This window comes from Podarcis tiliguerta (assembly GCF_965153285.1).
Source record: "Podarcis tiliguerta genome assembly, chromosome: 17".
Taxonomy (NCBI): Eukaryota; Metazoa; Chordata; class Lepidosauria; order Squamata; family Lacertidae; genus Podarcis; species Podarcis tiliguerta.
The window spans coordinates 25,394,455-25,407,155 of NC_139550.1; the positions used below are offsets into that span (position 1 = coordinate 25,394,455).

At 42.2% G+C, this 12,701-nt stretch overlaps 1 protein-coding gene across 3 annotated transcripts in view; it reads left to right on the forward strand.

Annotated features, from left to right (window-relative positions):
* CNTLN (centlein) overlaps window positions 1–12,701 on the forward strand; it is a 161,576-nt gene that overhangs the window by 131,916 nt on the left and 16,959 nt on the right. For all 3 annotated transcript variants that reach the window (XR_014506276.1, XM_083419493.1, XM_083419492.1), the window contains one exon: window positions 1,919–2,104. Coding sequence is in view for 2 of the 3 variants with exons in the window: in XM_083419493.1 (XP_083275619.1) it covers window positions 1,919–2,104 (186 nt within the window). In the remaining variant the exon portion in view is untranslated. The remainder of the gene's footprint in view (window positions 1–1,918; window positions 2,105–12,701) is intronic.

Here is a 12,701-nt window from a genome sequence, read left to right on the forward strand (position 1 = left end):
ATGGGTTCAGCGGTGTTGCTTTTTTTCTGCGCAATTCAAGAAGCAAGGACTGAAACTTCTGGTTGGGGCAGTCAGGGAATATGTGAACATGCTCCTGTGGTGCCCACCATCATTATCCTTCGGTCAGGGATGAGAAACCTGTAGGATCTGGGGGGGGGGGGCACTGCTGCTCTCCTGGCTCCCAAACACAGTGTGAGCACAATCTGGCGCTGTTCAGGGCCACAATGGCAATAGTGGCAGATGGGCTCCCCAGCACCACACAGTGCCAAGTTCCCCATGCCTCTCCCCCCTCCCCCAAGAGAGCACCAACGGCATGCAATGTTTGGAAGCTGGGGGAGAAGTGGACTCGTCAGGAATTACAGCTGTCCAACAACATATGAAGGCCCATAGGTTCCCCATCCCTGCTCTATGTAGAAAGCTTATCTTTGGCTCTCCATTGGTTTTCTATTCATGTTGTTCTTTTCGCTTAGGTAGAGACAGAGGTTTTAAGTGTTGTTCCTGTTCCCACCTTAAAGGTAAAGGGACCCCTGACCATTAGGTCCAGTCATGGCCAACTCTGGGGTTACGGCATCATCTCGCTTTATTGGCCGAGGGAGCCGGCGTACAGCTTCCGGGTCATGTGGCCAGCATGACTAAGCCACTTCTGGCGAACCAGAGCAGCACACGGAAACGCCGTTTACCTTCCCACCGGAGCGGTACCTATTTATCTACTTGCACTTTGACGTGCTTTCAAACTGCTAGGTTGGCAGGAGCAGGGACCAAGCAACGGGAGATCACCCCGTCGCGGGGATTTGAACCGCCAACCTTCTGATCGGCAAGTCCTAGGCTCTGTGGTTTAACCCACAGCGTCACCCGCGTCCCACCTTACTTATTACCTGTTACCTAGTTGGGCTGGCCCAAAGCGTTTTGGCACCTGTGGTGAACCACACAATGGCACTCCCCCACCAGGGGAGAACGGGTAAGGGAAGATGTATATCAGGAATGGGGGCGGGGGGCGGGAAATAACATTCTACATTGGGAGCAAGGATGTGAGGAGCAAAAGGTCGTTGCAGAGGTGGCATTGGGTGGGGCTTAAGAAGTCCACAGACCCAGCCTCCAAGGAGTGGTAGCAGCAGCAGCAGCAGGGGGCAATGAATTCCAGATCTGCTCCCTCTGTGGATGTTGCTGCCTCACCTTGCCTTATGGGTTGGTACCTAGGAAAAGGGGGAAAGAAAGATGGAATGAAGGCCATGTATGAACTCAAAGCTTACTCTTGTCTTCTACTGGGCCAAAACCCCTACATTCGTATTATGGGCAGGTCGTACCCTGAGCCCATATTAGGACAGCAATGGCTTCATTGAGCCCAAGGCACTCGGTGGTAGAAAATCCACAACTGTGTGATACTGTCCAAAGGAAACAGCACTTAGGTTTAAGCCAGGTATGACACACCAATACATAGATCCTTTCTCTGAGTTTGTTTAACCCCAAACAGCTGAGGAAGAATGGTGAGGACATGGGAGAGGGTAACGGGCTGTTGGGAGAGAGTAATGTACAAAATCATTGTAACCTAAAGCAAATCAAGCAAAGATACCTTTATAGATATGTGACGCTGGAAGAAGACAGCAATGAACATGGTAAAGGAAGCTGAATACAGTTTTTAACTTATGTTCTTGTTCTTGCTCTAGCTTCTAACTGTTCAGTATCCCAACTCCTCATGAAATCAGACAAGAACTAAGAATGCCCCCGCTCTAAGGGTGAAGGAACCAAGTTGTGGTCCCTACAGTGAATCTTCCTAGAAAGGGGACGCAATGGACTTTGTGGACTCACTATGTATCCACAAAACTCGCAATCCCTCTCATGGCTTGATTGACTCACTTTAGGGTATTTTGCTCTTGAGTAAAAAGTATACCAATATCATTTTCATGTGGCTTAATTTCAGGAGCTTAAACTCGCCACTCTAGAAGCTAAAATGGCTGAGGCGGAATGTGCCATGACAGAACTCGAAACCACCGCCTCTCAGCAACTTCATGGCTTGGCAAAGCAAAGTGAACAGGCACTTGAAGTACTGCAGAAAAAATTGATGATGTCCAATGACAAGGTGGAAGAGTTCGTTACCTTTGTGAAGGTTCGTTATTTTAAAAATTTGTCTTTTGGTTTAGTGACATGCCTTAGGTCAGCTTTCCCCAACTTAGCGCCCTCCAGATGTGCCCTCCAGTGCGTAGGGATGACAGAAGTACTATTCCAACATCTGGAGGGCACTGGGTTGGAGAAGGCTGACCTACATCATACTAATTTAATGCAAATATTCCTGTGGACTCCTGACTTCAGGGTTGTCCTATTGTCCTTCTAGCAGAAGGTGAGACGGGCCAATGGTGACATCTCTGCCTCTGCACTTGGGGCATCCATTGTTGCCAGAATGAAGTTTTCTTCTGGCTCAGCATATCCAGATCAAAACCCCCCCAGCCCCTGGGACCCTCCCTCAGATTGGTTTCCAGACTGCCATCCCACTCCTCTTCCCCCTATATATGTATATATTAAAAAAACACCTCTCCTCTTGTGAACAAAGATGTTGTTTCATAACCTTTGATGAGTGACTGTCCAATTTCTCCTAAGTACAAAATAATGTCCAGACAGCACAACCAGACAGGAGATCTGTGAACAGGATGTCCACTGAATTTTGTTTTGCTAATTGGCATCACTATTAAGGGCGGGGGGGGGGTGTATGAAGGTTGGGGGGAGGACTTGATTTGGAAGGTGTTGTTTAATCCTTTTCTCCTAGGCAGTTTCTCCAAGGTATATTGCCTCCTGCAAAAAAACGGTGGTTAGCTGTGCAGGGCAGAAAAAGGCATGTATAGATGCTGTCCCCCCCCCCCCCCCGAACTAATAGCAACAGCAGTCTCTATGAAGGTGGGTTACAGTAAAGTAAGATAAATGTCATAGGGCTTCTTTTGCTTTGACTTAACCTGTTATGAATCTGGAATAGAACATCCTGTTTTCTCTATCAACATTTTAAATTTAATTTAATAGACCTTTCCAAATAAATGCCATCTCCAAAATATCATAGTTATGTATCCTCCCTCTGTTGAATAGAAGATCACTGCCAAGTTGTCAAGAGCAAAGGTAGCTAAAAAGAAATTGCCAGCAGGAGTGAAATTAATAAAGACTAAATGAAATTAACTTGCTTGCTGACAACCTAACAAGCTAATTACTACTTTGGATAGTCAGTAATAAACACAGTCAAGCACACGGCACCTAAAAACAGCTGAGTAGCTTTCAGAGGAAGAAGAGGAAGCACGCTATCTCAAAAGATGTGTCGCTGCATGTATTAAAATGGTCAGGGCACAGTTCTCGTCTGCTAAGCACACTGATGGATTTCATTGGAACTTAAGCACATTTTGCTGTGCTTTTGACTGCGACTGCACAAAATGCAACGGAATGAGCTTATAGTAACAAGACTTTTCTAGCTGAGCACAATTTGTGAGAAGTAGACCAAACAAGATCAGGGGAGCATTGCTCCAAAGTTATCATGTCAGAGAAAACACTAATTTTGAAAGTCAAGGACCTCACCACATGCATATATTGATCCCTTCAAACTGAACACACAGAAATCAACTCCAAGGTCCTGTTCTACATAATAAAATGGTTAGGGAGCCTGCTTCAAACAGCATCCCCAGGTCACCTTTCCCATACTGCATCTTGCCCCTATGGCATCTTCCCCGTAGTATTTTGTATTATCCACTATGTGTGTTTAGGAATGTACCAGTGTTAGAATATTTGTTACTCCTCAACACTGCTTTCTAGTTTTGCATATTTCTCACAATCTGTACTTTTGGGCATATCATTTCACTCGGAACTATCTGATTACATTTTTAACACGACACTCATGCATAAACATACCTGCCAACTTAGTATAACAACGCATGCAGCTGGTGAACTGGATTTCACCTGTAGTGCCCGAAAGCTTGCAACCATGATACGTGTTTAATCTTTAAGGGGCCACAAGGCTCATTGCTTTTCATGTTGCTCTTCTACATTGTATGGATATCTCCTGAGTGATAGCTCAGTTGGTAGAGCATGAGACACTTAATCTCAGGATTGTGGGTCCGAGCCCCACACTGGGCGAAAGATTCCTGCATTACAGGGGGTTGGACTAGATGATCCCCGTGGTCCCTTCCAACTCATATGATTCTGTGATCTTCCAGGCCAGTGCCAGCTGCAAGTACAGTGGTACCTCGGGTTAAGTACTTAATTCGTTCCGGAGGTCCGTTCTTAACCTGAAACTGTTCTTAACCTGAAGCACCACTTTAGCTAATGGGGCCTCCTGCTGCCGCCGTGCCACTGGAGCACGATTTCTGTTCTCATCCTGAAGCAAAGTTCTTAACCTGAGGTACTATTTCTGGGTTAGCGGAGTCTGTAACCTGAAGTGTATGTAACCTGAAGCGTATGTAACCCGAGGTACCACTGTAGTCATGTGCAGCACTGGTGCAGATCCTCTCTACACTATTCAGATACTGAGCTCTGCTGCAAATTGCTTTAGCAGTATAGAGAATGTTGTAGCATAGGGTTGCCGTACTGAAATGCCAATTGAAATGGGAAAATTTGCATCGGGGGCTGGGGGGAGCTCAACAACGTTTGTGTCTGGATTTTTACTTCTTGAAATATGGAACCCTATTGTAGCATAGAATGCTCTTGTTCAAGGTTCTAGCCTTGCACAACCCTTTTCCCAGTGTTGTTCTATTACAAACAAGGCTTGCATCTCTCTCCCAATCTTGGCACAAAAAATTAATAGACAGTCAGCATTCCATACCTACCAAGCCTGCTGAATCCTAACTAAGCTGTTTTTGTGCCTTTTCATCCTTTCGTTTCCCCTCGCTTCCTACAGATTTTTTAAAATTTTATTTCTGCAGATGTGTTCCTACCTTCCATTTGTGTAGTGTCATTTTGCCTACATACAAATCCACCCTCATAGAATGAGTTTTCTATTAGTATATAGCAGGGGTTGACAAAGGGTTGATTGGGATCTACTGGGAGATCTTCAGGTGATTTGAGGTTGATCATCTGGGATTTCTGGCTCCCATTTGTTTAGCAATGGCAACATGTCAAATGACTTCCCAATGCCTTAGATTATACTCTTGAAATGCTGTTATATGGTTACACCATTACATGGTTAACCATTGCAAGGAATCAGCAGCTTCACACATTTTTGTCATTTCTGAGGACTGCCTTTTTCTACATATTTATGCTGTGACAATCTTAAAACGTACACAGTTGCAAACCTCATAATAAACAAAACCCAGGTCAATATGCATTTGATAGAATAATTTTGTTGAAAACTGTTAATCTATTGTGCCTGGTAGATAAATTGCAAGAAAACAAAGATGTGGTCTGGAAATCAGATATTGATGATGAGCAGAGCAGCCATTATTGACTTGAATTCACCTAGTTGCTAAATATTTATGCAAGGAGAGTCCTCTGAAACCCATTTTTAAACACAGTGTGTTACCAAAAAATAACAGCTGAGATTCTTCCTCGGGTATCAGTAGCACTATATACTGCACATAAAAACTACTTCTTAAACATTTCCCACTAAAACCACACATAGGGAAATTAAGTTAGCACAATGAGGAAGTACCTGTGCCCCTCCCCCTGGCACCACCTCCTTCTTTGAAGTATACTCTGTGCCATCTCTACCCTCTCCCTCTAGGAAACTGCCAATTTTTCTTCTATCCTCGCCCTGCTCTTCCCTTTTCCACTTTGATATGTCTCTCCCTCCTGTATCGGCCCTTATTATGAGACGACTGTATCTTCAAGTGAATGACAGAGACCCTTTTCACACATTCTGCATTTGAAGTGTACACCAGGCGTACAAACGTACCTTGGCTTTTGACCTTCAGCACTGTAAGGGCTGCATCAGTACAAAACACAGTACCATTTCTCGGTTTGATCGTAATTTGCATTATGCCTTTACTTTGCATTATAGATCTTGCTCACTGTAGACACTGCTGCCCTTTTCTCTGCTACAACGCGCTCAGTTCAGCCGCCCGTCACCCCAATCCTAGAGATAAGAGTATGTGTCCCCAGGTTATTGGCCAAGCAGCTGTCCATACTGCTTTCACCTTTTCTCTCTCTTCATTTGAGTGATCTGATCTGTTTGTTCACAGTACTGTCAACCCCCAAAGCCTTCAGCCTTGCGTTACTTTCAGCCATCATATTTATCTACAGGAAACTTGGATTCTTGTCAGCTATGTCTGCACCAGTAGATACATTTGGGAGATTTTGAATTTGAGGGGGAATACTGGAGAATATGGGATGTGTGAAAGGCTTTCTTTAAAAAAGGAAAACTTGTTTGATAGTAATTTCAATCAAATATCTCCTTTAAGGATGTGGGATGTTTTCATCTACATGTTCATATCAGTTTTGGTATTTATAATAGAAGTTTAATGTAACATATTTGTATTGTATGATTGGTGGAAATAAAGCAGCTTTTGTAATGTTTTACAAGTGGAGGGCTTCGTATTGGTATTTGATATCAGCAGATACTGCAAAAATGCCCCAAATACTCAACAATTTAATTAACAAGCTGAATTTTTCATACTTTATAGATCTTGATTTAATTATTGCTCTGGGACTACATTCATGCAATCTAAAATATGTCTACTCAGAGTAAGCTCCACTGGGGTCAGTGGGACCTATTTCCAGGAAAAATGTTTAGGATCAGAGCCCTAGAACTATGTGAGTAATACACTGGTTAAATAGGATGTAGCCTGATGATAACTAAGATTTCCTGGCTTCTCTACTGTGTCTGGAAAGATGTTATAATACAATTTTGGTTAGAAGCACCATTCCTTGTATAAGGTTTTTGGTCGCAGGAAACAAGCTTAATGTTGGAGCAGCTTGAAAGCAAAGACTGAACTTTTTGGTCCATTTTAGCTCAATCTTACAGTTGTAATTTTAGTTCAGATTTGGAAAAAATTCCAGTATGATGCATTTGCACCATTGTCGCCAGGCAGTGAGTTTGCCAGTCTGTGGACATCCATAATATGTGTGATAAGAAAATAAATCAGAATAGTTTTTAATTTAAACACTTTCATATGTGCTAGAACAGCCTTCCCCACACTGCTGTCCGTGGTGCTATAGTTCAAACATGTGAAGGTCACAGGCTGGCTTCTTTAGAAGACTACCACAAGTGGCTCATGGGAGCATTTTCATGACGCATCTGGAAAATCTTGATGTATATGATTCGCTGACTATTTTCTATTCACCAGGCTTCCGTTTGGTGGCAGGTCAGGCGCCGATGCTTGTATTAAGAAACAGCCACAGTTGATGGTTCTGAGAAGAAATTGGTGATTAAATTAATTCTCCATCAGGATTACTCTTCAGATGGGATTTAGGCAAATTGAATCAGAAGCCTGGATGGTGACAGTGAATATCTATTAGAGTGCAAGGGGAAAATAATAGGCTATCTGGATTTTAATGAATGAAGTGAATATCTGAATTCTCGCTGTTTTGCGTTAGCATATGGTAAGAAATACGTACAGTACACCAGGAGCTATAATGTAGATGCTGGACAGACTCTGTATCGCTCCAGATGAAAAATTGAAAACTTCTGCTGTGCTGGAAATTAGGCTCCATTTATGATTTGGACACAGATAGCACATTTCCTTGGGGGTTTCAATATTACAGTATACAAACTGTGTCTGGATACTACTGTATTTATAATCTTTGAAAATCTTTCAGCCTATGTTGAAATTTAGAATATATATATATATATATATATATATATATATATATGGCAGCCAAATGGCAGTGGGCAGCATCTTTCCAGCAGCTGCTCATATAATTCTGAAAAGGCAAGTGTCTATGGACCTGATTCACATAACTAATATAGAAGCACATTTCGTTTTAAAGAGTTGCTGCAGTATAGCAACGTAGTGTGCTGATCCAGAGCTGGCATAGGGAAACTATTTGTTCTGGCTCTTCAAATGCCTTTTGGGTACAATCACATAGTTATTTCTATACAGTATATGATAGATGTTCAAGATTGTTTTCGCAAGAGGGCAAGCACATAGAACCTGCATGGTACATGCATCCAGTTCTATTTTGGCAAAAGAAAATATGGAAATCTCTTCAAGGAGATGCTTTTTTCTGCTGATTGTGAAGACAGAGACTGTGCTATACTGTGAAGTTCAGGTCTACTAAATCACCACCATATCTAAATATTGAACACAAAAAGGAGAGTTTTTTCTTGCTAAAGAAGAAGAAAGCTTCCCAATATTGAATCAAGTCATTGGTCCATCTAGCTTGGTATTATCAATCTTCAACACCAGCCAATGTCCAATGATAAGACATGATATGTCAAGGGGCTGTCAGGAGAATGCAGGTCATCCACAGGTCAGGAAAATGACTGGGTGGGGACGTATGATACTGGATCCATAACCTGAAGGGGATCCCCATAAGTGGTCTTGAGAGGGGCATCACAAGGCACTGGCCCAAACTCAGGATTTTGAAATTTTCTTATGGGTCAGCATGGCTACCTTTAATTTTTGAATCTTTTCCTTTTCTGGCTCTGAGGGATGACAAAACATAATTTGGCCAACATTTCCAGATCTACAGATAGCATATATAACATTTTAAAGATGTATCCATGGGCTTTGTGATAAGATTTCTTATTTTACCCAGTGGTATAGTTCAGCATTCTTATGTTACAGGGTGTGTCCAAAATGTGGTGAATTCTGACAATACCAGCTGAATTTTGTGAAATCTTGATGCTAGTTATTTACTTCTCGGGTTTTTTGGGCACACCCATGCTAATCCTGACAGAAAGATATAGGTAACTACCAGCATTAAGCATTGGATCTCTAGTCCTAGTCATTCAATTCCCCCCCCCCCCCGTGATTACCAACATGTGAGGGGGAGATTAGGGACAGTGGCTCCTCCCACACTTTTCCATTGGTGTCCCTGCAACACACACACACACCCCTCTTCTGCAGCCTGCTCTACCCAGGTGAGCTTCCTGCACAGTTAAGAACCCTGGAAGATCAGGGGGGAAACCACAGTTTTAATTCTTGAACTTCTTGCATGTTCTGTTGCTGATTTGGTCATCTTTCTGTTTTTTTGAAATTGTAAATCACCCTGAATATTATTATTATTCAGGAAGACGGCCTAGACATTTAAAAAAACCAGTATTTTCATGTTTCTTTCTGAATATTATGCTGCTGAAGCTCTGGAACTGAGTAGTGTAAGGCTTAAGCATGCTTCAGTTCAAAGCACCCAGAACCATTTGCAAAACTGGATTAGGCTTTACCAACTGCACTGGCTCCCGGTGGAGTACAGGGTCAGGTGCTGGTTTGGACCTTTAAAGCCCTATGCGGCCTAGGACCCTCGTACCTACGGGACCGCCTCTCTTGGTATGCCCCATGGAGGACCTTAAGGTCCATACGTAGCAACACTTTGGAGGTCCCAGGTTGCAAGGTGGTTAGATTGGTCTCAACTAGGGCCAGGGCCTTTTCAGCACTGGCCCCGACTTGGTGGAACGCTCAGGACCAGGGCCCTGCGGGATTTGACATCTTTCCGCAGGGCCTGCAAGGCAGAGCTGTTCCGCCTGGCCTTTGGCGTAGACTCACTCTGACCCCTTATATGGGATTTGGCATATAAATTTTCCTTTGGCTTTTTTGCTGGCCCATGTAGGACTAGCATGGATAGCTGGCTCTGGTGAATATCTGATGTTTCCTCCCTTTATGGTCTTGATTTATGGGCTACTACTAAAATGAGGCTGCATTTTAAGCCGTATTTTAATTAACTTTTTTCTCCCTATTAGGGTTATTGTAATTTATATTTGGTGTTAGCTGCCCTGAGCCCGGCCCTGGCTGGGGAGGGTGGGGTATAAATAACTTTTAAAAAATATTTATTTATTTATTTATTTTCACATATTTTTGTTGAGTCCTTAGTTTTATGTCTTACTAAGATTGCAAAACCTTTGTCATTCAACTGTAACCTGGCGGGGGATAGTATACTAGCTATACAGATACTCCGATGCTTGCAGTACCAACAGTTTTAGTACTGTTCTCCAAACACTGAACAAGACTAGTGGTTCTTAATTTCTTATTTGCCAGTAGATCAAAGCTCAGACTGACAAAGCTGAACAAAAATGTTAGCAGACTTTAGCTAATGCTCAAAATGTATTTTCTGAGAGAATATCAAATAAGGTCAGTAAAAGTGTGACCTTTATTTCTAGGTCTTTGAGGACATTTAAGATTCCTGGGAGCTGAAATGCTTTAAGGAAAGTTTCATGGGTACTGACTACAGTAGAAATATGCTCAAAATCTAAATGTAGAGGTTTTGAGTTAGATTCTAGAGTTTGAGAGGTACTGCTTTGTTTACCAGTGAAATGCATAACTGTAGGTTCCTGGTACCTACAGTTGGTTGGCAGGCAATATGGAGCCAAAGGCTCCATATTGCCTGCCAACCAGAGGGTTCTTTTCCTCTTACCTTCTCTTCTGGATTTAAGAAGAACTCTGAGATCTGAGGGTACACAGCCTCAGGCTAAGGTCCCGGCCTCAGTTTGAGTTCAAATTTCAAGCCCTGGTGTCCCTTTGGGATCCTCATGACAGGTTTTTTTTGGGGGGGGGATAGAAATTGAAATATGCAGGCTATACCCTTAACATGCCCCTATATCCACAAAATGATATCCTCTCATTTATCAATGCATGCATGAGCAAAAAAATAAATCAAAGATGTTTCATCCAGGCCTACAAGTGCCTCAGAGACAAGAGACTATGTTAAAATAAATGAAGAGATTTCCATTAGTTTTCTATGAATTTATCACAACACTGCCTTGCTCTTTTCGTTTGCTGATCTTCGTTTTCTGCTGTCTTTTGTCTTCTTCAGACCATAGTGAACTGCTGACAAACTGCAAAAATATCAAAGAAATAAGCTGTTCTCAAGACGTAGCAGGAAAATTACCATAGGAGTAGTCTTTTGTAACTATTGATTTCAGATTACCCAAATCTCAGATTGTGAAATGAGTAAAGGGAAATAAGAAATGGATTTTCAGAATTAGAGAAATCTCTTTAGATATGTTTCAAATACGTTTACAACTCCTCCCTGAAGAACATGTTTTGAATAAACCAAAGGCTTGAAATTAGAGTGCTTTACTCAGCACACCAGTAACCATGCTTCATAATACTGTAATCAATTTTATATGTGGTTCCATGCTTTGTACAAGGGAGGCATTCATTCAGTTTTTCTGTACACATACATTATTAGGGAAGAAAATGTACTGAGCAAAAAAGCCTGTTAGTCTGTGTTCTAAACTCCATGGTTCAAATCAATGGTGGTTTGGCAACTGGGTTCTTCCCTGGGGCTCACACTCCTTCCCTCTTTCCCTTGTGTTTGGGTTTCCTCTTCCACTTCCTGATTTTTGCTACCCATATTTTGCTGCCACATCTGAGCTGGCAAATTGTAAGTTTGTAAACTCGTTTCAGAATCATTATTTGAAGACATTGTGCTAATTCTACTTTGCCAATGTAGATGTCATGGCAAGCTATGACTGGCGAAAACATAAGACATGCAAATGGGAGGTAATGAGTCAATGGACGCTCCCAATCACCAAACTCTGATTTGGCACCCAAGTGGAGAACTTTATTGATTAATCCTTGTTTGTTTCATACACCTAAGGTCAATCCTACGGTCAGTGAGCAAATAGCACCATCCTAACTTTGTACAGCTTACAAATTTTGTGTACCACTCATATTCTACATGTCACATCTTTATCTTATTCTGAATCTTATCTTAATCTGCATGGTCAGTCATTTTAGCGGCTAACAGTATAGCCAGTGATTCTCTGTGGCTCTTTTATGAAACCACTGGGAAATGAAGCCAAATGGATGGGTGCCTATGAGGTTTCCCCCCTAAAATGTCCAGTTTGGTTCTTTTCAATAATAATAAAAAATGTCTGTAGAATGACCACCTACTACGTGTGCAGGAAATAAAAATTAGAGTAGTTCTCTTGAGTTTTCCAGCTTCAGGCTGAGTTCCCATCTTCTCTCCCTCTATCCCAAGAGTGACATTTAGAGTGAGTGTCACCCCCTCCCTTATTATAGACCGCAAACAATTATTATCATCTTACTTCTGGCTGGCTCACAGCATCCATAAATAAAGTGATTACTGTTATAAACAGTGCTAAGTGTATGCATGTCAAAAGCTCTTGCTATTATTTTTATTTTTTTATTTTTTTTGCAACTAGTGCTCTGTTGAAATTGGACCATCCAGCAGAGAAGAACCAGTCTGAAAAAACACTAGGAAACTTGCCTCAAAGGGCACCTTCCATTTGGCTCTTGAAGGCAGTAGAGAGCACAACTGCTGATGGCCAGAGTGGCAATACAGATGTTTTCAGTGGTATTCCCCTTAATGTTACTCAGAGTAGACCCACTGAAATTAACAAGCATGGCTAATTTGCATCAGTTAATGCCAATGGGTTTACTCTGAGCAATACGTAATGGAACACCATCCTTTATGACACATTAAACATGAATGCATGCAGGAACAAAGATTTGGAACTTGGTTACCCTTTCACCCTTTATTCCAAATCCCTCTGTGTAACCTGAAATATGAAATGGTGCATTTTCAGTGGTGCTCCATCCTGTGGGTTCTGTAAGTAGTCCCCCTCATAAGCCTGTTTTTCTGTCATGTGTCGCAATGCAGACACTCGACTGGCAATGTTG